At 44.0% G+C, this 26,745-nt stretch overlaps 1 protein-coding gene across 4 annotated transcripts in view; it reads left to right on the forward strand.

The window, feature by feature from the left end:
* Nucleotides 1–26,745, forward strand: part of PARN (poly(A)-specific ribonuclease) — a 170,686-nt gene that overhangs the window by 38,505 nt on the left and 105,436 nt on the right. For all 4 annotated transcript variants that reach the window (XR_006708312.1, XM_045461467.1, XM_045461468.1 and 1 more), the window contains 4 exons: nt 1,723–1,833; nt 2,153–2,222; nt 23,519–23,574; nt 24,976–25,062. Coding sequence is in view for 3 of the 4 variants with exons in the window: in XM_045461467.1 (XP_045317423.1) it covers nt 1,723–1,833; nt 2,153–2,222; nt 23,519–23,574; nt 24,976–25,062 (324 nt within the window). In the remaining variant the exon portion in view is untranslated. The remainder of the gene's footprint in view (nt 1–1,722; nt 1,834–2,152; nt 2,223–23,518; nt 23,575–24,975; nt 25,063–26,745) is intronic.

The following is a 26,745-nucleotide window of genomic DNA, read 5'->3' on the forward strand; positions in this document are numbered from 1 at the left end:
CCAAGATTACAGCCATTTGTTTCCCTTTCTGGGTAATAGTCCAAAAAAGGAATTAAGAAAAGGAGGGAGGGTGAGGGAGGAAAGCCTAGACCTTTTTGTCTAACACTATGATGGAAATCATTGATTTTGGAAATAAATGTGTGTTTCAGTTGATGGTAGAGTAGAGCCTCTTACCTACTTGGCGTCATGTTAACAGATTTTTTTAAAGCTTAATGTCTAATATTTAATACAGAGGTTAAAAAATTCTTGCTTAAAGACCCTTATGTTGACTTAAGAACATTCACAGTCTAGGGGCGCCTGGGTGGCTCAGTCTGTTAAGCCTCGGACTTTGGCTCAGGTCACGATCTCTCTTTTAAGAAAGAAAGAAAAAAAAGAACAGTCACAGTCTTTTTGTTGTTAATTTCCATTCATGCTTTTGGTTTTGTTGCAACATTTTGATACTCATTTCCAGAATGGTGCTAGGAAATATTTATGAGTGATAGTTGTTTTTTTGTTTGTTTTTGTTTTTTTTTTAAAGAGTTAGAGTTTTACCCTATTCTTTCTGTGTAATATTCTGGGACGTGGCAGAGAATTTACTCTAAAGCAGGTTACTCTTCCCAGACACTGCACTCAGCATCTGTGCGTTGATCAATGTGACGTAAGAATCACGTAAAGCGGTCTCTCCTAAGAAGTGGCCCCGTATTTGATGGGCAGCATTTTTCTTTAATGTTGTTTAATGTTTTATTTATTTTTGAGAGAGAGTGAGAGATACAGAGCGTGAGCAGGGAGGGGAGGGTCAGAGAGAGAGGGAGACACAGAATCCGAAGCAGGCTCCAGGCTCCGAACTGTCCGCACAGAGCCCGATGTGGGGCTCGAACTCACGAACCGTGAGATCATGACCTGAGCCAAAGTCGGGACGCTTAACTGACTGAGCCACCCAAGCGCCCCTCCATGGGCAGCATGATCGCACGTTCTGATCTAGTTTGGGAGTTAGTTGTACCTTCATCTTTAGATCCATACGTTTGGAAATGTGGCAGAGGGCAGTGCTGATCATTGGCAGAGTTGCCAATGTCGAGTGGTGTCTTTTGCCTTCTGGGAGGGTTACCTGGGGTATTGATGGATGACAGTTACCAAGCATTTACCATGTGCCAGGCACGATGTGAGAGCTTTACTGACATTAGGTCGTTTGATCCTCACAAAAGCCTAACGAGGGAGGTTTTCATCTCCATCCTGCCAAAGTGGAGGCCCCGAGGTGAGGCGACTTGCCTAAGATCACATAGCAAATAAATGGTGGAGCCAGGATTTAAACTCAGACGGTGGGACCCACAAATCCATGCTCTTGGTCATGACTGAGATACCGATTACGTCTCTCTGTCATCAGGGAAGAAGTTCCTCGTGACCTCAGAAAGCGGGCAGAAGACAGGTCATTGTCATAGAGCAAGTTATACATGATCGTAAATAGCACCCGCCCGTGTGCAGTCGGGAGGCCTGTGGCTGGGTCTCTGATGATGTAACTGAGGCATTTCTCTAGTCGACCCAAGCTCTCATGTTCAGTGACCCCTTTTTCTCATATTGCAAGGTCTTGTGTGGAGAGAATGAAGAAGTAGATAGCCTTTTCCTGCTTGTCCGGGATATTTATACAGCACATACCAGTGCAATTTGGATGTGGTAGGGTAGCGTGCCTACTAGTCTTCATGATGTGTGATGTCCTTGGGAAAACCCTTTGTTCTTTTTTCTCTTTAGAAAGTGCAGAAGGGTTTCCAAGTTACGACACAGCTACTGAGCAACTCCACGAGGCAGGCTATGACGCTTACATCACAGGGCTGTGCTTCCTCTCCATGGCGAACTACCTAGGTACTCACTAGACCTGTCTCCTCCAAACACACCACGGTCGGGGGCGGATCTTGCCTGTCTGCGCTTTACGTGGGGCCCACTTTCCCAGGTAGAAGTGGGGAGGGGGTTGGAGGTCAGAGTGGGAGGGCTTTGCGGTAGGGCGTGGAGAGTGCACGAGGAAGACCCGTTGACACTTAACTGGTGTGGCGCCTGGGGCTTGGCCCTTACGAGTGCCTCTGACCCTTCTGAATGGGAGAGTTGATTGACATAGGCTGTCGTCTGAACTTTCAGGCTCTGTCTCCTTGACCGTGTGTAACACTCTGCTTTTTTTCTTCATTAGGTTCTTTTCTTAGCCCTCCAAAAATTCACGTGTCTGCCAGATCAAAACTCATTGAACCTTTTTTTAACAAGTAAGTAAGCAGAGCCCCAGTGGCCACGTTTTCTCACTGATGTCAGGGTGATTGGGAGCTCTTGTGCATTTTTACATAAAGGATTTCTCATCTCTAGTGACTCACGTGTTTTTTTGAAAACAGAAATTGACCTTCTGGGAAATAATTTATTAAATACATTGGCTTAAAAAGAAAGAAAGAAAACACTGCCAAAAGTAGTGTGTCTCTTCCAAGACGAAGAACTGGTGGTTTTGGCATTTGAATTGCCTTTAAGGGAGACTCTGAGAGAGAGAGAGAGAGGGAGAGAGGGAGAGCGTGTGTGTGTGTGTGTGTGTGTGTGTGTGTGTGTGTGTATGTATACACAGTTGGACCTAACACTGCTAACATACTTTACACATGAGGTTATTATTTATACTTGCATTATTATCTCATTAAAATTCTTTCTAAGGAGATGTTGGTTACACAAATGGCTTTTAAGATAATCTATGGAGAAGTCTTGATTGTCATTTCATCCTGAGCCTTCATCTGCGTGGATTCAATGAAGTAAAAAGCTTGCTCGTGTACTTACAGTTGGAAGAAGTCTATGTGATTTAGGGAGACGTCAAAGTTCAGAGCATTTTCAAAGACTCTCGAGATGATGACTTCAAAGTGTGGCTTGTGCTTTCTTGGCATCGTTGAGACTAAAGTTATGGATGTGACCCTCAGGCCGGCCACAGTTGGGCTCTGTGCCAGAGCCCTAAGCCTTCTTTACCCCTGCTTTCTTAACAGAATTTGTTCTAGGAGATTCTGGGTGAGCCAGAAAGAATGAGGCAGCCCACATCGGTCATTCCCACTGGGAGAAACAACTGTTTGAGCGTTGGGTTGGTTACATCATTTCCTTACATTATACACAACACTTTACAATTCTTTCAGTGAGAACACCATCTCCTTTGGATGTCTATATAAATGCTAGTATCGCAGTGCTTGTACTTAAGTGACATGCTGCAGAGACAGATGTTAATTGCAAACATCTGGATTCCTACAGGTTTGGAATTTGTGTAGTCTGAGTTAGTAAATTTTATCACACTGTGGCTTCTTATTTTTAAATCTTCTTTTATCTGGAAGTTCAGAGGTAAATGTGTTTGATTTTTTTTTTTTTAAATTTTGAGAACGAGGATGGTGGGGGGAGGGACGAGGGGGAAAGAGAATCTTAAGCAGGCGCCACACTCAGCGTGGAGCCCAGCACAGGGTTCACTGCCGTGACTGTGAGATCATGACCTGAGCCGAAATCACGAGTCAGATGCTCAACCGACTGAGCCACCCAGGTGGCCTTCTACTGTGTTTGACTGTCAAAACGTCTTTCAGAGAGGAATGGGAAGCAATGTAGTATATATTGAAAATCAAGTTGAAATTTTTAATTAAGTTTTTAATTTTAATTCCAGTATAGTTAACATACAGTGTCATGTTGGTTTCAGGTGTATACTATAGTGATTCAGCAATTCTATACATTATTCAGTGTGCATCATGCTAATGTACAGAGTTTAATTTCTTTTTTTATGGAAAATTATTTCTGCTAACAGTTGACCCCTTGCTGTCTATCCAGTTCCTTATGGGAAAAACAATATTCTTAGCTCTTAACTTTTATTTTGGGGGTTGTGTTTATCTTTGTAAATCTTTGAAAGGGCAGCTTAAGTCATAGACCATGGAGTGTGCAGGTGACCTTAAATATTGTTTGGGTCATGGCCATTCCTTGCATTTTTATGTGCAGGATGTTAAGTTCATTGTTCAATGATATTTTTCAACTGGGACATGTTTACTCATTTTTTTAATATAATTTTAAAAATCAGTGTATTTTTTATTTTTTATTAAAATAAATTTTTTTGAACGTTTATTTATTTTTGAGACAGAGAGAGACAGAGCATGAATGGGGGAGGGTCAGAGAGAGAGGGAGACACAGAATCCGAAGCAGGTCCTGGGCTCTGAGCTGTCAGCACAGAGCCCGACGCGGGTATTTTTAATTTTTAAATGTTTGTTTTGAGAGAGAGAGAGCCTGCGTAAGGGTGGGGAAAGAGCAGAGAGAGAGAGGGGGAGAGAGAATTATAAGCAGCTCCACACTGTCAGGTGTCAGCACAGAACCCCATGCAGGGCTTGATCTCACCAACCGTGAGGTCATGACCTGAGCCAAAATTAAGGCACCCCCGTATTTACTCATTTTTAAATATTTAAAACAATGATCCTGCTTCTCCACTAACATCAAGTCCTTATAAAATCAGGTGATGGATACAAATTGGGTTTGATAATAGGCTGCATCTAGTTTATCAGTAATCTGTGTGACCGACATGAAGAGCAATCAAAATTAGCTTTAAGAAATTTAACAAAGACTTGATATATTTCTAGATGAATTTGTTATTGCTGATAATATGCAAGGCTATTACTCAAGAGAACTGGACAATTTCATTAAAATTTTTTTTACGTGTATGTGTTTATTTTGAGAGAGAGAGAGAGCGAGAGTGTGTGTGTACGCACGAGCGTGAGTGGGGGAGGAGCAGAGAGAGAGGGAGACACAGAACCCGAAGCAGGCTCCAGGCGTTGAGCTGTCAGCCCAGAGCCTGACTTGGGGCTTGAACTCACGAACCACAAGATCATGACCTGAGCCGAAGTTGGTCACTTAACTGACTGAGCCACCTAGATGCCCCAAGGACAGTTTCAGTTTAAATTTGGAATGTTCATTTATATTTTTTTCCTGAAACCTCGCTGCATAGCGAAAATGGTTGAGGATTCAGGAATCCTCCTGTGATATTGCACTGAAAATTCTTGATTTTTTGCTCCATTTCCCCCCCCCCCCCCCCATCTGTAAAGGAAGAATATTTTCTTCGTCTTTGAAGCAAAAAAAGTCCAGCAGGATTTGAAATGCAAAATAGGAACTATTTTTATTGTGTATTGGAATAGCATGGTCAAGTACAGTCATCCATTTTTCTTTGAAAAATAATTGGTATGCGACGTTGTGTTAGTTTCAGGTGTACAAAGTAGTGACGTTATATTTACATACATTATGAAATGCGGTCATCCCTTCTCAACCCATTTAGAAAGTGGGAAAAGCACTTGCTTCTTTGAACATCTCTTTCTGTGTTAATGACCTCATTCTTAACTTCCATGCATGTTTGATTTATGACATTAACCTTGATTTTGCCATTTTTTTCAAGATACCCTTGTAGAGAAACATCCAGAAATGGCCATCAACATTCCCTCAAGTGGTTGATTTTAGAAAAATCTGTAAATTTTTCTGAGAGTTTATTTGTTTGGCACCAGGCTTTTCTCAGCGTGAGCTTAACTAAATATTGCACAGTCCTAACATAAATTTGGATGGAAATCTAACTGCCTACATATGCAGAGAACGTTTTGTTCCTCTCTTGCCAGATTTATGTTTAAAAAGTAAACCTTGAGGGGGAAATAAACTGCACCTATTTCTGCATTATTCGGAATTAGCATTTGGCTACATTAGTTATGCCTTCTTGGGAAGTTTTTATTGAGAGCTATCGGGAGCTCCCTGAGACAGCTGGCATTGGAGAGGTCTGCAGAGACGGAATGAAGCGTGAGGTGCTTTCTGAGCCATATTTGTCTGGAAGATCGTCCTGTGAGGATTTTGCATGCTGCCATTTTGTCTCTTTCATGGTCCCGGGCACCTCCTACATTTCTCCTTCCTTTGTTGGAAACCGAAGGAAAGTCCTAAAGGAGTAGAGCAGTGGCAGTCCGCATCAGACCACTGCTGACGATTGGCTGTGTGGAGTGTGCCCTTCGTTTATGTCGTAGGCTCTCTGGGCAGGAAGTGATTCACCTCCTTTTAGAACCTTGGTCAGTTTTGATCAATGCGTGGAAAACCAAACTTCGAGAAGATCCTTTGGTCAAATCCTTTTAGGCTGGAAAGAGCTAAAAATACTCTCTGCTTTCACTTCTTTTCATACCACAGAAGGCACAAAATCAGGCTTTTGCCTTAGGTTTTGTTAATAGTCATCTGTGTCTGCAAGGCACGTTGAACTCTCGCTCGATAACCTTTTCTGAAGGTTTTTGGGAAGGTTGTTTTCTATTGACCTCATTTCTTAGAAGGAGGAAGGAAATGAGCAAATCTTTTATTTTGGCTAATCTCTGCAAGTAAGGGAATTAAAAAGGAAGACTTGCCTGCAGTTTGCTGTAGAGGATGGCCGTCTTGTTCTTGACACAAGTGTCCTGAGTAGGAACAGGATTCCTCTAGAAATCTAGACCTTCCTGGGATGACATTGCTGGATTTTGTCCCTACACTCGAGGTGAGGACAAGCCAGAAGAAGGAGTGATAGGCTCTTGGGCAAATTGTTTCCTCCCCTGTAAATTGGGGATAAAACTATTCATCTCCCATAGAAGTTACCAAGATTGCATGAGGTGTTAAAGTTCATTGCCCAATATTTATTATCTTCCTTTCTCGAAGCGTAAGAGAATTTAGCACGCTGGGGGATCTGAAAAGGAGATGCGGTGGTGGATGTGTTTTGGGTTAATGGTTTCATGATAAAGAAGAAGGTTGGTTATCACGTGGATATAAAATTAGAGCACATGGAAAGTGTTCACTCTTTTTTTTTTTTGAATGTTTATTCACTTTTGAGAGCGAGACAGTGGGAGTGGGGAAGGGGCGGAGAGAGAGGGAGACAGAGAATCTGAAGCGGGCTCCGGGCTCTGAGCTGGCAGCACGGAGCCCGACGCGGGGCTCGAACTCCTAAACCGTGAGGTCATGACCTGAGAAAGTCGGACACTTAACCGACCGAGCCACCCGGGTGCCCCAGGAAAGTGTTCACTCTTGCTTGTACCCACCTTTTAGTGTTTGCCTGTGAGAAATCAGGTGGTGAGGAAGTGTTTCAGATTGGTCCATGGCGGAAGCAAGTTTGCTTTGGTTTGGAGCATTTATATTAAAGTTCTATAGTCAGATGAATACAGCAGTTTTTGCAAAAGGTTGTGTAGGTACCAATCAACGTGATTAGCGTAGAGGGGGAGGGGTCATTATGATGCCTGAAATAAAACACACCGTGTTTTTTCCCATTTCCTCTGTGGAAAGCAATCACGTGCTCGCCGCAAGTTGGTTTTTTTCCTTTTGTTTAAAACCTCTATTCATTGTTTTATTTTATTCTACTTATTTATTTAATTTTATTTCTTTAATTTACATCCAAATTAGTTAGCATATAGTGCAATCACGATTTCAGGAGTTTAAGATTCCTTAATGATTCCTTTAAGACTCCTTGAGATTCCTTAATGCCCCTTACTCATTTAGCCCATCCCCCCTCCCACAGCCCCTCTAGTAACCCTCTGTTTATTCTCCATATTTGAGTCTCTTATGTTTCTCCCCCTTCCTGTTTTTATATTATTTTTGCTTCCCTTCCCTTGTGTTCATCTGTTCTGTGTCTTAAAGTCCTCACATGAGTGAAGTCATATGATATTTGTCTTTCTCTAATTTCGCTTAGCGTAATATCCTCTAGTTCATCCACATAGTTGCAAATGACAAGATTCCATTCTTTCTGATTGCCGAGTAATACTCCATTGTGTGTGTGTGTATGTATGTATGTATATCTATATATCTATATCTATATCTGTATCTATATCTATATATCTATATCTTTATCTACATCTGTATCTATATCTATATATCTATATCTATATATCTTTAAAAAATTTTTTTTAATGTTTATTTATTTTTGAGAGAGACAGAGATAGAAGGTGAGTGGGTTAGGGGCAGGGAGAGAGGGAGACACAGAATCCGAAGCAGGTTCCAGGCTCCAAGCTGTCAGCACAGAGCCCGATGTGGGGCTCAAACTCAGGAGCTATGAGATCATGACCTGAGCTAAAGTCGGACGCTTAGCTGTCTGAGCCACCCAGGCACCCCACATCTTCTTCTTTTTTTAAAAAAAAAATTTTTTTTTTTTTTTTAACATTTATTTATTTTTGAGACAGAGAGAGACAGAGCATGAACAGGGGAGGAGGGTCAGAGAGAGGGAGGCACAGAATCTGAAACAGGCTCCAGGCTCTGAGCAGTCAGCACAGAGCCCGACGCGGGGCTCGAACTCATGGACCGCGAGATCACTACCTGAGCCGAAGTCGGACTGAGCTTAACCGACTGAGCCTCCCAGGCGCCCCCACATCTTCTTTATCCATTCATCCATTGATGGACATTTGGGATCTTTCCATACTTTGGCTATTGTTGACAGTGCTGCTATAAACATTGGGGTGCACGTCCCCCTTTGAAACAGCATCCCTGTATCCCTTGGATAAATAGCTAATAGTGCAATTGCTGGGTTGTAGGATAGTTCTATTTTTAATTTTTTGAGGAGGCTTCGTACTCTTTTCCAGAGCGGCTGCACCAGCTTGCATTCCCACCAACAATGCAAAAGAGATCCTCTTTCTCCCGCATCCTCACCAATATCTGTTGTTGCCTGAGTTGTTGATGTGAGCCCTTCTGACGGGTGTGAGGTGGTATCTCATTGTGGTTTTGATTTGTATTTCACTGGTGATGAGTGATATTAAGCATCTTTTCATGTGTCAGTTGGCCATCTGGATGTCTTTTTTGGAGAAGTGTCTATTCATGTCTCTTGCCCATTTCTTCACTGGATTCTTTGTTTTTTGGGTGTTGAGTTTGAGAAGTTCTCCATAGATTTTGGATAGTAACCCTTTATCTGATATGTCGTTTGCAAATATCTTCTCCCACTCCGTCGGTTGCCTTTTAGTTTTGCTGATTGTTTCCTTCACTGTGTAGAAGCTTTTTATTTTGATGAGGTCCCAATAGTTCATTTTGGCTTTTGTTTCCCTTGCCTCCAGAGACGTGTTGAGTAAGAAGTTTCTGTGGCTGAGGTCAAAGAGGTTTTTGCCTGCTTTCTTCTTGAGGATATTGATGGCTTCCTGTCTTTCGTTTAGGTCTTTTATCCATTTTGAGTTTTTGTGTCTGGTGGAAGAAAGTGGTCCAGGTTCATTCTTCTGCATGTCGCTGTCCAGTTTTCCCAGCACCACTTGCTGAAGAGACAGTCTTTATTCCATGGGATATTCTTTCCTGCTTTGTCAAAGATGAGTTGGCCATACGTTTGTGGGCCCATTTCTGGGTTCTCTATTCTGTCCCACTGATCTGAGTGTCTGTTTTGTGCCATCGTTTTTTCCCTTGTAATATATGCGTGTGCATCACTTAACATCAGAGAGATTCAGAACTGAAGGACTGTAGGAAAACAAAATATGTCCTTTCTGTCCAGCCCTTTCACTGACAATGGGGAGAGCCACGCTCATTTGCCCCATTTGCTAGCAACTGCCATTCGTACGGAGCAGCGTGGAGTGCTGGATCACTCGTGAGTTGTCCGTGGGCACAAGTGTTTAGAAGTGCAGACCCTGCTTGTCTCTCAAGAGTGCTACCCAATCACCTGCCAGGTGATTGCTTATCCTCTTCCTGGTGGTCCCTCCCTCATACAGAAGGTGCTGGAATAACAGGAGGACGAGTCTGCTCTGTTCTGATTCCCTGTGTTGGCTCTCAGTTTTTAGCATCCTGGCTGATGGGTCATATGTGTCTTTACTGACTGTTCAGGTCGAGTATAAATTAAGTCTGTCGTTAGAAGTGTTACAGTGATTTCCCCCACCATGAGAGTTCCGATGTCCCAACATAAGTGAGAGTTACAACACAGTTTGTACCATTGGTAAGGCATGGCTGGGGCTGTCACAACAGTCCGCATAATTGGTTCCATTTGCTTCTCAAATTGTAAAAGACTTGTTTAACTCCTCCAGTAGAATTGTTTCATTTTGGGATATCGGGTGGTAGCACAGTGCACTTGTGGTCTGTGTGGTCAGGTACCTGGGTTTGAATTTGAATCCCAGTCCCATTTCTTAAACCTGTGCCACCTTGGGCAAGTTACTTACCCTCTCTGTGCCTCAGCTTCCTCATCTGTCAATGGAGAACGTTCCTGCTCATTTAATAGGCCTGTAGTGAGCTTAGAATGAGAGAATGTGTGTAAAATGGACAGTGGCTGGCAAATCGTGGCGCCCGGTCAGCCTGGGGCTGCTACGCTGCCGTGGGGACATTTATACCTGGAGGATGTGCTTCTCTGACCAGCTGCCAGGAGCACACGTAGGGCTGTTTGACTTTCATAGAAGACACCCTACGATCATCCCTCCTGTGCCGCCCACACCCTGAAAGTGCGGTTCTCTATTCACTTACGAGCGTTGATCAGCAAAGGGAAGGCGGGGAGGAAAGGCTGCCTGTAACTGAGTGGTGTCCAGGGAGAGGACATGAATGTGTTTTCTTCTTTTCCTTATTGCTTTTGTCCTTTGAGGCCTGTGGTTGTTTCTTAGCCTTTGTGCTGTGTAGCATTTCCAGGTGTGGATTTTTACTGGGAGAAGAGAGGAAAGAGATAGCATTTACTTAGTGACCTGTGGGAAGCTGTTTCTTTTTATTTTTTTTTAACAGCTTTATTGGGATGTAAATTCACACACCATATAATCCACCCATTTAAAGTGTCCGATCCAGGGCGCCTGGGTAGCTCAGTCGGTTAAACATCTGACTTCGGCTCAGGTCATGATCTTGCAGTTCATAGGTTCAAGCCCTGCATCAGGCTCTTTGCTCACAGCTCAGACCCTGGAGCCTGCTTTGGATTTTGTGTCTCCCCCTTTCTCTGCCCCTCCCCTGCTCATGCTCTCTCTCTTCCTCTCTCAAAAATAAATAAATGTTAAAAAAAAGTAAATAAATCATACAATCCACTGGTTTTTGGTATATGACATTATTACTTCTTTTAAATTATGGTAAAATACGTGTAACATCCAATTTGCTGTTTTAAACACACATTTTTAAGTGTACAATTCAGTGGCATTAAGGACATTCACAGTTTGGTGCAACCATCATCCTATATTTTCAGAGCTTTTTCCTCACCCCAAATAGCAACTCTGTAACCATTAAGCAATAACTCCTCACCCCTGCCTCCCCTCAGCTCCTGGGACCTTCTTCTGATTTACTTTTTTGTCTTTATAAATTTTGTCCTTTTCGTGAGCTGTTCCTTTTTGAGCACCTCATTGCTTCAGTGAGATTTTAATCTGTTAGAACAGATTACACTTTGCAAACACCTGGGGCATCTTTCTTTCCCATTTGTTTGCTGTCCTCTGTTTTGGTCACTTCTTAGACACACGCGCCTCGAGATAGGTGGATGCGACGTTGTGCGAGTACCTCGGCCGAGGGTTGCTTGTTGGCAGGTCTGCGGAAGCTTGAGGAGCGGAGCAGAGGCCTCAGGCTGGGCCATCCCGCCACGCTGCTGGGACAGTCATCCTTTGCGCCGCTGGGCTTCTGCGTCTGGGAAACGGGGTTAATAAACTTCCTCCTGATCGGGTCGACCTGTGGCTGCACCGCGGCATCGGCGAGGCCGCTTAGCGCGGCGTGTGGTCTGTCGTGGGCGCACAGAGTGCGGTTGTCGCTGTGACTTTGACCGAAGTGAACCTCCAAGAAGGGAACGTGATTCTCGTTTTTCCTGATAGCAGGGGCAGTGGTAGATAAAGCAAGCAGGCTGTGTGTGCGTCGCTGAGTTGTCTTGGGGCCGAGGTGCACGATGCCCATGAAAACCTTTCTCTAGACAGCAGCCCGGGATCTGCTCAGAGAGCGCCGCCTAACTGTCTTCGCGTCAGAGTGAAAAAGGTTTTGCCGCGAGGTTGGGTCGTGAATGGGAACCGGAGACTCTGCCCGTGTGCCGGTCACGCTCGTGCGTGTGGAGACTTAAGAGGCCGGCGAGGCAGGCAAGTGAAGCACACGGTGTCCTCCGTTCGTCCGCCACCGGGAGCGGCTGTGCCGTGTGCGCGTCTCTTGCCCCAGCAGCCTCCGGTGATGCCAGGGCCGAGGAGGTCAGGGAGGTGGGACCGAGGCAGGCCGTGGCAGTGGTGATCGTAGGACCCTTCGTGTCCAGTGGGCTGGCTTCCCCAAAAACATGTAGCGGTTGTCCTTTAATTGTGTATTTGCGGTGCTGGCATGAAGGGGTCATGTCCTCTGCCCCTCACCTTCTTCCAAAACTGGATTTTGCACCAGGGACAGGGAGTACAGTCCACCACTCATTCTGAACTGAGTAGAAGGGGACTGTGGTGCTACTTTGGAGGTGACCTTTTCGTCATGAAGAGCCAAGCAGTAGGAGTCCAGGGGGTGCCCGGGTGGCTCAGGGGGTTAAGCGTCTGACTCTGGCTCGGGTCATGATCTCACGGTTCATGAGTTCGAGCCCCACGTCGGGCTTCACGCTGACAGTTCAGAGCCTGCTTCATTCTTGCTCTCTGCCCTCTCTCTGCCCCTCGCCTGCTCATGCTTTCTCTCTCTCTCAAAATACATAAATAAACTTAAAAAAAATGGAGTCTGGGGGGCGCCTGGCTGGTTCAGTCGGAAGAGCATGTGATGCTTGATCTTAGGGTCATGAGTTTGAGGCCCATGTTAGGTATAGAGATTACTTAAATAAATAAAAGAAAAAAACTTAAAAAAAGAGTCCATTTTCAACTTCTCCAATTTGTGCAAATCTTGGAGTCTGGCACCATGAGGAGTAAAATCGCATCACTGCAAATGCTTAGAGCAACCTCCCAGATTCCAGAAGGATTAGAGCCGGTTTCTCCCTAGCTTCCAGAATGTGTTTTACTCTAGTACACAGGATGTATTTTATCCTCACATACCTTAACCAAAGCCCTTTGTTTATTAATTTTTTAATTTATAAAAAATGTTTATTGGGGCGCCTGGGTGGCGCAGTCGGTTAAGCGTCCGACTTCAGCCAGGTCACGATCTCGCGGTCCGTGAGTTCGAGCCCCGCGTCAGGCTCTGGGCTGATGGCTCAGAGCCTGGAGCCTGTTTCCAATTCTGTGTCTCCCTCTCTCGCTGCCCCTCCCCCGTTCATGCTCTGTCTCTCTCTGTCCCAAAAATGAATAAACGTTGAAAAAAAAAAAAAATTTAAAATAAAAAAAAAAATGTTTATTTATTTTGAGAGAGAGAGAGCACACATGCACAAGCGAGAGAAGGGGCGGGGGGGGGAGGAGGAGAGAGAATCCCAAGGAGACTACGTGTTGTCAGTGCAGAGCCCAACTTGGGGCTCGATCCCATGAACCGGGAAATTATAACCTGAGCTGAAATCGGGAGTTGGACGCTTAACCGACTGAGCCCCCCAGATGCCCCCAAAGCCCTTTGTTTAAACCCGAGTCATGTTTGCTTCACTTTTGGTTCCCCGAGTTACTAGGATAGAAAGAATCTCCAAGAATTGACTTGGTTTGATCACCCCAGAAATTCTTAAGTACGTTGGTTTTCAGGAAGGTAGAAAACCGCTGAGTCTCAGGCACATTAAATTCTTCTCAGGCCTTTAGTCTGGCTTAAGACGGGGACCCTGTGGTTGTTTCCATGACTTCTTCAGGGAAGAGAGGGGTCGCCTCAAGTTAGTATCTCCTTGTCTAATTTTGACCTTGCTGTCTTGATTGCCGGAGATCAGCTGAGATGTGTCTGCGGCTTTATCAAAAGGCTGCTTTTGAAGAAAACGTAAGGGGCACACCGCACACACCTCTTCTTGTGTTGTCAGCCCCGCGGGCCCTACGGCGGCTGTGCACCTGCTGGGCCGTGCCAACCTTGTGTTGGCTCTCCTTACTTTAAACTACATTTCCCCCTGGCTTAATAACTTGTTTATCCTTATGATAAACATATCACCTGTAGAGGTAAAAAAAATCAACCAACCCCCAGGTAGGTATGTAAGCAGCTCCCTCTTCCACAGAAGGGTATTGTATTAGTTTTCCTGTTGCTGCTGTAACAAATCACAGCAAGCTTTGTGGCTTTAGACAAGAGGAATTTATTCCTTATTCCCTTCTGGTCTGGAGGCCAGAAGTTTGAAATTGAGCTGTCGGCAGGGCTGCATTTCCTCCAGAGGCTCTGGGGAAGGATACGTCCCTTGCCTGTTCTAGCTTTCGGTGGCTGCTGGCAGTCCTTGGCTTCTGGGCACATCTCTCCGCTCTCTGCCTCCATGGTTACATTGTGGCTTCCTGTGTGTGTGTGTGTGTGTGTGTGTGTTCTCCCTTTGCCTCTCTTGCAGAAGGACACTTGGGCTGGCATTTAGGGCCCACTTGGGTAATAATCCAGGATAATGTTCTCAAGAGGCTTAACAGTGATTAATTACATCTGTTGGGACCCTTTTTCCATATAAGGCAACATTGACGGGTACCGGGATTAGAGTGTGTGTCTTTTTTGGAGACCACCATTCAGCTCACTATAGGCTGTTAGTAGTAAAATCAGCATTCTTAGGTATTCCTCGCCTTGCTTTGGCGAGGAAAAACCAGGTGGTAGTTATTTTTAAGACTATGTAACATTTCATTCATACAATTCGCGGGTCACCAGTGTACCTAATATCTGATAGTGGCTACCCCAAAATCTTCTCCGTTGAACACTTTCCACTCTTCGGTGAGTTCCCTACATCATTTATTCACATTCGCTCTAATTGCTTCCAGCAATGCTCAGAGGTAAATAATAATGTCCCCACTTTAAGTTCTTAATTAAAAAAAATTTTTTTTAACGTTTATTCATTTTTGAGAGACAGAGTGTGAGTAGGGGAGGGGCAGAGAGAGACGGAGACACAGAATCCGAGGCAGGCTCCAGGCTCTGAGCTGTCAGCACAGAGCCTGATGTGGGTGGGGCTCGAACTCATGGACCACGAGATCAGAACCCAAGCTGAAGTCGGACGCTTCACTGGCTGAACCTCCAGGCGCCCCTTGAGTTCTTACTTTTAAGTAATCTTTCCACCCAAAGTGGGACTCAAACTCACAACAACACCAAGATTAAGAGTCACATGCTGTACTGACAACCAGCCAGGTGCTCCAATCATGTCCCCATTTTATTTTTTTAATTTATTTAGAGAGAGCTCACAAATGGGGGAAGGGTGGAGACAGAGAGAGAGGAAGAGAGAGAATCTTAAGCAGGCCCCACACCCAACATGGAGCCCAATGCTTACAACCCTAAGATCATGACCTGAGCCAAAATCACGAGTCGGATGTTCAACTGAAGGCCCCCCAGGCCCCCCTGTCATGTCTGCATTTTAAGGCTAAGACTGTCTGCCAAGGGTCTCAGAAATGGCAGAGTCGGGGATGACCCAGGTCTGTTCTCGCCCAAGAATGGTTTCTTCCTCCACAGCACGCGGTTTCTAAAGAGTCAGTTCTATGGTGGTTTGCTCATTTTTGTAAGAGACGGTGCCAGTATCTTTGAAGGGTTTCCTTTTCTCTTGGGGTTTGGCCTGAGCAGTGATCATAAACATGTTGACTTTGACCCCTGGGTTCTGCGGGACTAGTTTCCTGTGACATTTTACAGTCCGCCCTTCCATAGGCCGCACGCATGACTTCTTTGTATAATGCTTAGTTTAACGTTTTTATGTGATGCCATTTGATACGGTTCATTTGATGGGGACTGTTCACATGAGCTGCTGCTCTCACCCCCCTTCCTTGTTTCTAGTGTTGTATCTGTTTAAGAAAGGCCATGAGTTGGCTTCAGGACAGATGTCGGGTAACGCTCTATTTGTCAAAACATCAAGTGACTATAGATGGAGAATTGGGTGCCTCCCGCCCGAGTGAAATTAAAATAACTGATGCCACAGCCAGTCCCTTCCAGCCCGCGGATGTCTTCGTATTTTACACGAGAGCTTTAGCGAGCAAAATAAATGAGCTTGTTTTGTGAGAGATGTCTGCATGCTTCCTACCCTGGATGATGAGATTAGTTTTTTATGGCACATAAATATGTATAATGATGAGCCCTTGCATACAGGGTTCTATGAAGTGCTTTTCCCGCTGTGCCCTGAAGGAAATACCGAGACCGTTTGCAAGTACAGGAGAGCTGGCCGCCGTTAAAGGTTGCAGTTTTCCTTTGGAAGGCTCAGGACGTGGGGCGAGCCTCAAATTAATTCACCACTCACATTGTGTAGAGATTAGATTTTACTCCACATCTCTGTATCCCAGTCTTCAGTGGTGTGAGGGAAATGCAGTTTTACTTGGAAAGCTCTTTTCTGAGACAAAGCTTCTTAGGAACAGAAACGCAGTCTGGAAGAAAGCACTTGAGCGAACGCAAATGTTTAACTCATCGAATGAAATCCTGCGTTTCTAGGAAGAAGAGCAAGGCGTTCGGGGGCTGAAGGTTTTTCTTTTTGTTGGGGTGGCGGGGGGTGGGGGCAGGGATCAGATGAGCACTGTTGTACTTTATTCAGACATGCCATAACATTAGAGATCCTTCCAGATCATTCAGACCTGGGTGTTATGTGTACAACTCTGACGTTACAGGAGGCAGACTCTCGTATTCAGGCGCCTATAGGTCTCCCAGGCTGGGATGTGCCGGTTCGAGAGTTTTCCTGAGGGCGATCACCGCGCGTGGGGGCATCGGTGCCTGGGAAACCTGGGAAGCCTGGGAAGCCCGAGGCCCAGGCAGCCCACGGTAGCAGTTCTTCCTGCATTGCAAACAGGGGAAGATTGCCCTTTTCTTTTCTTTGAAGATTATATTATTTATTTTGAGAGAGAGAGTGTGTGTGCGAGTGGGAGAGGGGCAGAGAGAGAGAGAGAGAGAATCCCGAGCATGCTCTGCACAGAGCCTGACGCCGGGCCCAGAACCCACAAACCATGAGATCATGACCTGAGCAGAAACCGAGAGTCAGACGCTTAACCAGCTGCGCCACCCAGGAGCCCCAGAAGGTTGTCCTTTTCGTCTGTTGACAGCCTGGCTTTCCTTGCGGCCTGTCCTTCCCATTGCCTCGAAATTTCAGCCTCCCCGCAGCTCTTGCTCAAACGGCAGCCTCATTATGTGCCTGGGCTTGGTTATAATTTAATCGGCCATTAGAGCATTACCAAAAAAATGTTTCTGGGACCTTGTGTCTGAAGCTCTTGCTTCACCTGGGGCTTGGGTAGTGACTGAGGACTAAAAACGTGACTCGTCCCTGTTTGTTCCTGCTGGGGCTCCAGCCTCAGCATTTCACATCGAGGCTTTGGAAACCGCTCAGGTTACAAGCCACATGTGAGAGGGGTACCCAGCAGAGGCGGGTGGGCATTACTGTAGAGCTGGTAGTGAGAAGCTTTGGGCCTGAGTCCTGTCTCTGCTCCCGTGGCGGCCAAAGGGAAGCCAGTGAACTTGGAAGAACCTTCCTCCTTCCTGGTCTGATGAGACTGGTACTTACCTGCCTGTCCTGCAGACACCAGATGAGATAGGGTAAACGTACACCAATACATTTTGTCTTTCTGGCCAGGCACTTTGTGCTTCATGTTTTTTTGTCTCATTGAAACACAAAATACCCACTCATAATTCCACCAGCCAAAAAAAAAAAAAAAAAATCCCCTCACTTTAAAGCATGTCTCAGCAGTGTGTTTTCTGTGTCTGTTTCATTTACTAGTTGAGATCAGTATGATTCATTTACTGATTGAGATGGTACTCATTTTATAATTTTGTAACTTAAAAAAATACAGTAATGAATTTCCAAAAGATATTCAAGCCAGTGGCCAGCATCACGTAGATGGCTTTCAGTGGTTCGTCAGGTGGATGTATCATGGCCCTCTTACAACCTAACCTTTGTGTTTGGGCCTCTTGTCAGTCACCATGTCCCCTGCACTGTGATGGGCATGACTGTTTTTTGCCAGTTGCTTTTTTTTTTTTTTTGAGAGAGATGGAGTGTGAGTGGGGGAAGGGCAGAAAGAGAGGGTGACACAGAATCCGAAGAAGGCTCCAGGCCCCGAGCTGTCAGCACAGAGCCCGATGTGGGGCTCAGACCCATAAACCATGCCATCATGACCTGAGCCAAAGTCGGACGCTTAACCCACTGAGCCACCCAGGCACCCCCCTGCCAAGTTGCTTCTTAAAGTGGCCATCAACACACCGCTCTGATTTGCTTTCTTTCTCTACCTTTGGATTTAGCCCTGGAAAGCATGTTACTGTGGGAGCAGAATTAAATATTTTCTTTCATTTCCAAATAGAATCATTGATCTTATACATAGTTGTGGTTATGCAGAATTTCAAAGAACTGTAATGATCTTTTCAGTTCCCCGAGATTTGAGCCTCTTGTGAATAGCGTTCCTGAATCACCTTTGGGACTTCTTGCGTGCATTTTTGAATATCACTTTTGCCCTCTTTGTTCGTTCTTTCTTTCTTTCTTTCTTTCTTTCTTTCTTTCTTTCTTTCTTTCTTTCTTTCTTTCTTTCTTTCTAATATTTATTTATTTTATTTCTGAGGTGGGGGGGTGGGCAGGGAGAGAAGGGGAGACACAGAATCCAAAGCAGGCTCCAGGCTCTGAGCTGTCAGCACAGAGCCCGATGCTGGGCTTGAACTCATAAACCCATGAGATCATGACCTGAGCTGAAGTTGGACACACAACCGACTGGGCCACCCAGGTGCCCCTGCCCAGGTCTTTGTTTTCTTTAGCAAGAATTTAAAAAAAAATTTTTTTTAACGTTGATTTTTGAGAGATAGACAATGAGCAGGGGAGGGACAGAGAGAGAGGGAGATACAGAATCTGAAGCAAGTTCCAGGCTCTGAGCTGTTAGCACAGAAACAAGTTCCAGGCTCTGAGCTGTTGTTAGCACAGGGCCTGATGTGGGGCTTGAACCCACGAACCCTGAGATTATGACCTGAGCCGAAGTCAGATACTTAACTGACTGAGCCATGCAGGCGCCCCTGCTGTCTTTGTTTTCTTGAGCTTAGCTGCACAAAATGGGTTAACACTGGCATCAGCTTGGCAATCCATTTTTATTCACCAGACAACTAGGGAATGATGGTTCAGAGAAGCCATAGTCCAAGGCAAGCTGTCGTGTCATCAAAGAATAACCTTTAATCTAAGTGTACTTCTTTGAGCAGCCCAGTGTGCTTTGTGGTTGCCAGAGTCAGAGTCTGACACTTGCTGGTGAGGTCAGAGAATTTCGATAAGGTTAGAGGTGTCTGATTCCGTGTGTCGGGCATGTTACTCATGCCAGGTGTTGGCCAATCTTCGGTGCCGCGTTAGTGCTGAAGTTTAACGCGTGATGCTAGAGGTGTTCATCTGTAGCCAATTCACAGAACCGGGGGGACTTTTGCCTTAAGTTGGCAAGAGAGTCATATTAGTGATCTTTTTGCGCCTTTCTAAAAAATGAGAACCACAGTTGTCAGCAATAATGTCCCCGCAGTTTAGCTCTTGCAGAGAAGCTAGTTGCTGGTCACAGTTGACCTCCTGGTCTCAGGGAGTGGTGGAAGACTTATGTCATTGCTTCCTTGGTTTTTGTTTTGGTAGTTTTGTGTTTTTCTAAGCCAGACTCATTTAATGTACACACGTTATTAAGACTGATGCTTTTTTGGAGCCGTTGGCACAGCTTCTTGGTCCTTCTTATGCTGGTTGATTACTGAATCATTAATGGCAATTAGCACGAGATTGAACATGCTCTTTTCCTGTTCTCTCAATTTGGTGGTTCTCAGTCTGTAGAGTTTCTGAGTCGGTAGGTCTTCAGTAGGGCCCGGGGATTTGCCTTTCTAACAGGTCCCCAGGTGGTACTGATACAGATGGTCTGGGGAACCCCATTTTGATAAGAACTCAAGGTTCTGGGCTGCTAAGAAGTTTTATACCTGGAATGAGCTTCTTCAGTGACTAGCAAGCCTCCTCATGTAGTCTAGGTCCCAATGTCATACTGCCCTGGGCTGGAAAGGATATGGGCAGATGGCTTTTTGTGAGTGCTATGCAGCATATGGGAGACTTTAGAGATAAAAACATTGTGCACAGTAGCCCATTAAAGAGGCTGAGCTGAAGTTACCTCGTCTGATGAGCAAAAGACCTTGGAATTTGCTGTGCTTTACTGTTGGATCTTTCCAGACGTGTTTGAAAGCCGAGATAAACAGCATCATGAATCACTGGAGAACACTAAAAATCTGACAGACGCCCACAAGGGTAAACTTTGTTTCGCGGCATCTAGAATGTGAACTTGAGTTTACGGTTTCTTAGAATAGAATCTTGGTATAAAATTGGCGATTGTACCAAATAGGAGTTTTAATTTTAACCTTTGATGGAGTTAGTAGCGTCAGCCCTTTTAGAGGGTAGGTGCTAAAATAATATTTCATCAGAAAGCTTGCAGGGATGTGGCAGGACTTCTGCCCTGTCATGTCTGTACTCAATTACAGCCATCTTGAATCTTCTCGAAAATAGAAATACCATGTTGTGCAAGTGTTGGTCCAAATGTCTTTGACACCCGCAGATTCTGAAGGCCTTCGGCAAGAGCATTGTTCAGCACAGTTCACGGCCAAGGAACACTCCTGAGCGTATTTACCGGCGTTTCTGCCTGCCCAGTGCGTTGTCTTGTGTGTTAGAATGAACACTGTCAAGCAGATGACCCCTGTGTGAAGTCTTTGGTCACATCGTTTCAGGCCTTTTGACAGCCAGTTTGTATGAGGCAAGCATACCATCAAATGTTGTAATTTTTTACTTCAAAAGGGCAGGGATGTGACCAGAGTGGTGGCTTGCAGACAGCCTGGCACACAGAGGTGGGGGGGCCACCGGGGAGTTGACTTTGGTTCAGTTCCACCAACGCTCAGCTACACTTTTAGGGTCGGTTTCCCAATGACACAGCTTTCTCCAGAGTTGCAGTTGGCCAAGTCACACGCGCACTTGGTTTGCGTGTTCTTCCAGGGTTTAGGGCTATTCGTTTCTCTCTAAAGCCCAGACACGGAGGCATCGGGGAAGAGTGAGAAGCGCTATTAATAATTTATTTGAAAGGGGTTTCTATTTAGTGAAAGCGTTGAGCAACCAAACAAGATAGTGTGGAATTAACTAACTTAAAAAAAAAAAAAATCTTTGTGGAGTCTTTTTGCCAAGAACAGATTTTTATTTATTTCAGTCAGAGGAAATATGAGAGAACAAATAGCCTGTATGTTGGGTGACAAAAGATACCTTTCAAAAAAGGGTTTGAAACACTTAGATGGTGAGAGGGATTGGGGAAGTCTCCTTTTTAAGTATAATTCTTGTTGCAGTTCATAGCACCGTTGATTTTCTCAGTGTGTTAGTGAGGTCGCATGATTTTAGAAACAAAATGATACTTTAAAAAAGAAATCAAGCAATTTCAGACTCAGACATGTGATTTTACTTTATATTCCTCTCTCCACGACGGGTAAGATGGGGCACAAGATTGATCTAAGTGGCATTTTCAGTCAGGTGTCTCTGGCAGTCTCTAGTTATTTCCCCTGGGCCTCCCAGTTCTGCTAGCCTTTAGTTTATTTTTTAAGTTTGAAAAGTAATAGTGGGGGCACCTGGGTCGCTCAGTCAGTTAAGCGTCTGACCTCGGCTCAGGTCGCGGTCTCACCATTGGTGGGTTTGAGCCCCGCGTCGGGCTCTGTACTGACAGCTCAGAGCCTGGAGCCTGCTTCGGATTCTGTGTCTCCCCCTGTCTCTGCCCTTCCCCTACTCATGCCCTCACTCTCTCAAAAATAAATAAACATTAAGCAAAAAATTTTCATTGTTAATTTGGATCATTTAATGCTGTTAGAGAAGATGAGCTATTATTTACTGACAGCCCAGTGTATTATTGAACCTTAAGGTCACTTTTGATTTTTGAGGTGTTTGTGTAGCAATGAACATGTTGATTCAAGCTTTTATTCTTCTGTTGAAATTAGAGTAAACATTTTAAATTATTTTTATGGTGCTTGCTATGTTGCATTAACTTTTAAATTAAGGTTTTTTTTTTTTTTTTTAATTTGGTTTTTAGAATCGGGGACTATCTCTAAATTTACTAAATGGAAAATTGAAAACTTTATGAAGCATAAAAATATTGAGCCTTCTCACCCAGGAGTAACTTCATAGGTTCTGGTCGGCAGTAGTAGTAATAGCTGCCGTCAGTGACAGACTCCTTTGTGACGGGTGCTCTGTGCGATAGTGTCTTCTGGGGTCCCAGGTAGTGTTGATTGAATTGGGTAAAAGGCTCCCAAGGGCGCCTGGGGGGCTCAGTTGGTTAAGTGTCTGTCTTTGGCTGAGGTCATGATCTCATGGTTTGTGAGTTCAAGCCCCGCATCAGGCTCCATGCTGACAGTGCAGAGACTGCTTGGGATTCCCTCTCTCTCTCTGTCTCTGTCTCTCTCTCTGCCCCTCCCCTGCTCACATTCTCTCTCTTTCTCTCTCAAAATAAATAAGTAAAAACTAAAAAAACCAAAACCAAAAACGGCCCCCAGAACCAGAATAGTATATGCTTGAGCCTAAATTAGTGAACTAAAAATAAAATTGGTTTCTTAGCCATAGGATTTGGATTATTAAATTGTAGGCCAGGCAACAAGTTCTTAAACCACAGAGTGCCATGGCTTTGTTTTTTCTGGCATTAACCAAACAGTGTTATTTATACTGATGGTTCCATTTGTAAACTAGATCATGCCCTGCTTGGCGTTTGAATGCCTGAATAATATGCCTTAATTGTGGGTCAGTGAAGCCAAACTAATTGCTTGTTGGGCTCTTGGATTGCCTTTTTAATTTGCTGTATAATGCAGTCTCCACCAGAAACATACCATGTATTGTCGTCTAAGCAAAGCTTATTAAAATCATCTTACAAACAACGGAATGCCTGATATTTTGTCCATAATCTTGCAAATAAAAAAATTAAATGCATTACAGAGAGTTGTAAGTTACAAATATACTTTTTTGAGTGCCTTTGTATCTGTTTCGGAAAGTATACATAAAATGCCTGTTCTATGTTTTATATCAATGTGATTGCTTTCTTTACCACGGATTGTTTCGCTTTGTGCTTTTAATATGTTTTAAATGACAGTAATGGCATGAGCTTCTAAGATGGTCACTTATTTCAGACTGTGCAATTCACCCAATAAGATTGGTATTGGTATTCATCCAGTGACTTTCCGTTTCAGTAAAAAAAAAAAGAAAAGACATGTTTGCTGTCATTCTCAGTTCTCCAAACACCAGTCATAGGAGTTCCCTTTATAATTTGTAGGGACAGTTGTTCAGAAGTCGGTAAGATCGTTAGCATTCTCCGATACTTGTTTTCTCTCAGTTTCTCTCAACTAACAAGCAGACCTGCAGAGGACTTTCTTTTGACTCTCTGGTCACTAATTTCGTCCATGTAGCTAATATTTATTGAACAGCTGCTGAATGCCAGGAACTGTTGTAGGTGGAGGGATGCCACAGGTTGGTGGTTGGTTGTTTTTTTTTTTTTTTTTTCTATTTATGATAAATATTTAGTCCTAGAGAAAAATCTTTGAGGTGAATTGTAAGAGCTTTTTAAAATGATTTTAGAAATGGAGTAATATATTTAAGAAGTGTCTACTTAAGAATTTAATAGATGCCTATGTCAGGTTTTCAGTAGGAATTAGCCCATTACCTGTTTTTCTTTTCTTTTTGTAGGTTATTTCTTATGAGAGTCATGGATATCCCCTATCTCAACTTGGAAGGACCAGACTGTAAGTGAATTTGTATTTTCTCTTTGCATCTGCACATGTAAGTGTGTGGTCTGGAAGGGATAACAGGAAAAGTACGACTGAAGAAAGAGCTTTATTTACTTAAAAATAGGCAGTGATTTTGTGGTGGATATGAATACTATGCTTAACGTAATGGTACCCTTGGGTCTTGATTAACTCATCTCTTGAGTTACATTTTCCAGTTTATGCATGAGTTGAATGTTGAAAAATGTATATCTTCTCTTCATTATTTCGTTTTCACTCAGAACTCTAAATTCATCATTTTCCATAAGCGCACATGATAAATTTTGAGATGTGTTAGCTGTGTTACTAACCATAAGTTCTCTATTTTCCAGTTACTTGAGTATGTATATTTTTTGGTTGGGTAGGGTTTTTTTGGTTTTTTTTTCATTTTCCTTTTTCATTGAAAACCTTGGAAGTCCAGTCCTTTAGGGAGATGGTTACTGCTGCTTCAGATTAGTTTTCTACTTCGTCCTCCTCACCTTCCCACTTTCCTTTTCCATTGCTTCCTTTTTTTTTTTTTTTTAATTTTTTAACATTTATTTATTTTTGAGAGACACAGAGAGAGACAAAGCGCTAGCAGGGGAGGGGCAGAGACAGAGGGAGACACAGAATCTGAAGCAGGTTCCAGGCTCCGAGGTGTCAGCACAGAGCCCAATGTGGGGCTCGAACTCACGAACTGCAAGATGATGACCTGAGCTGAAGCCGGCCACTTAACCAACTGAGCCCCCCAGGCACCCCTCCATTGCTCTCTTTCTAACCTTGGTTTATGGGCCTCAATCCCTGCCTTTGGATATAGATGTGGGAGAACTGTAACTGACGGTAACAGTCCTTGCGGTGATGATCAGAGGACATAGGTGTTGCATTCCATATCACAATTCTGTTTCGGTGTACTCTTGTCACAAGAATTCTGCCACCTCAGTGCCCTCATTCCCGGTTTATAGCCACGAGTAGCCAGAGCGGTTCAGTCCTAGGACTACCTCTGCTTAAACTCAGCCCATTGAATGTGGACGGTGCGTTACCTACACATGCAGACAACTAGATTAAAAGGAGAAAGTTAAACACTTAGTGAAATATCTTGAACAGAGTAGCCTTTTATTTTTCCCCTTTAAATAATTTTCATGGGAATTTCATGAGTTCCTGTGGTCTGAATAGAATTGTCAGGATTCAGATTGTTGTGGGTTCAACAAAGTATCAGAGCCCGAGTCGAGGGTGAGATGGCAGAGTGCTGCCATTCCAAAGAATACTTTTAGGAGTTGTTTGGTAATCATGAGTCCTTCACAGCAATTCCTCAAGTTAGCTTGGAGGCAGTTCCTTTAAAGAACCACTGGTATATCATTCACTTTTCAGCTGTCAACCTTTTATCCAAAACTTGTCTCCTAGTGCAACCAAAACGTGATCATGTTCTCCATGTGACATTCCCCAAAGAATGGAAAACCAGCGACCTTTACCAGCTTTTTAGTGCCTTTGGTAAGTAAATCACAAGTACATATGTACTTTTAGGATTTTGCTATGTTTTTGGTCTGTGCAGGTGGCCACAGGTATATGACAGCTTCAGCTCGGACGTGAAAGAGTACTGCTCTGCAAGAGTTTAGTCGCACTCATGGAGTATTTCAGGGTTTGATATATTGCTATTTTTGTGCTAATGTGACCTGAGGAACTTTTAATAGCGCCCCACAATAGAGTGCTATTATTAATCCACGGAAAGCAGGATACTATTACTGTGACTGCCCTTAGTGCTGACCATGGAAAATAAATCTAGGCAGAGGATAAATCATGTTTAAGATTAAATTCAGAGAGAACGTCTATTTCGTAAGGGCAAGTCACGGCTTGACACTGAATAGTCCAAGCACATGAACACAGATGTTTAAGAGGACCGAGATAGGAGTTATGAGGGCGGTAGGGCACCGTTTTATCAGGTCAGGTGATAGGTGGAATCGAACAGTCTTCCGATGAGGGTTTATAATGACCCTTCTGGAGTCTTCAGCAGTTCCTCTTTAACCAGCGAAATATTTAAACTGTTCTCCTTTGAAATTTTAGGTAAAGGCAGCACGAAATCTGAATGGCCAATACTAAGACTGTCCGTTAATGTTTATGTACCTTTTCACCGGGCTAATATCCTCTAAAATGTAGCCATTTAAAGAATATCTGAAGAGTTTATTAAAAGATGGTAAAGTGTTTATATTTTAACATTTCGTGTAAAAAGCAGGTACAAAGTAGGATTCCTATATAACTTTTTTTGTTAACACTTTGTATAGAAACCAGACTGAAAGGAAGCTTCATGCTATTACCACTGACTGTTTTGAGTTTTTTTATTTTTTATTTTTTTAGAGAAAGTGCGAGCAGGAGCAGGGAGGGGCAGAGGGAGAGAAAGAATCTTTTTTTTTTTTTTTTTTTTTTTTTTGAGAGAGAGAGGGCACAAGTGAGCAAGGGGCAGAGAGAGAGAGAATCCCATGAGGGACAGAGACAGAGAGAGAGAGAAAGTCAGGGCTCATGTTTCTTGCCCCAAGCAGGGATCGAGCTTACCCAAAACGGGGCTCATGGAGAGAGAGAGGATCTTAAGGAGGCTCCACGCTTAGAGTGGGGGTCCGACACAGGGCTCGATCCCACGACCCTGGGACATGACCTGGGTTGAAATCGAGAGTCAGACGCTCACCTGACTGAGCGACCCAGGCGCCCCTTCTCTGACTGTGAGATAGGCTTCTTTATGCTTTTCTGTATTTCCTAAAATAAGCATATATGTATTAGATTTTTTTATTTAAAAAAAAATTTTTTTTTTTCAACGTTTATTTTTGGGACAGAGAGAGACAGAGCATGAACGGGGGAGGGGCAGAGAGAGAGGGAGACACAGAATCGGAAACAGGCTCCAGGCTCTGAGCCATCAGCCCAGAGCCCGACGCGGGGCTCGAACTCACGGACCGCGAGATTGTGACCTGGCTGAAGTCGGATGCTTAACCGACTGCGCCACCCAGGCGCCCCTATATGTATTAGATTTTATAAGCAAAACACTTTACAGACTTAACTTTTAGAAACGTAAGCGAAACAAGGTATGTTTCCCAGTCTTTGCAGCCATCTCAATGACGTCTGAAATTCTGGTCTTGCTTGTTAATTTATTTATTTATTTATTTATTTATTTATTTATTTATTTATTTA

The sequence above is a fragment of the Leopardus geoffroyi genome, chromosome E3 (assembly GCF_018350155.1).
Source record: "Leopardus geoffroyi isolate Oge1 chromosome E3, O.geoffroyi_Oge1_pat1.0, whole genome shotgun sequence".
Taxonomy (NCBI): Eukaryota; Metazoa; Chordata; class Mammalia; order Carnivora; family Felidae; genus Leopardus; species Leopardus geoffroyi.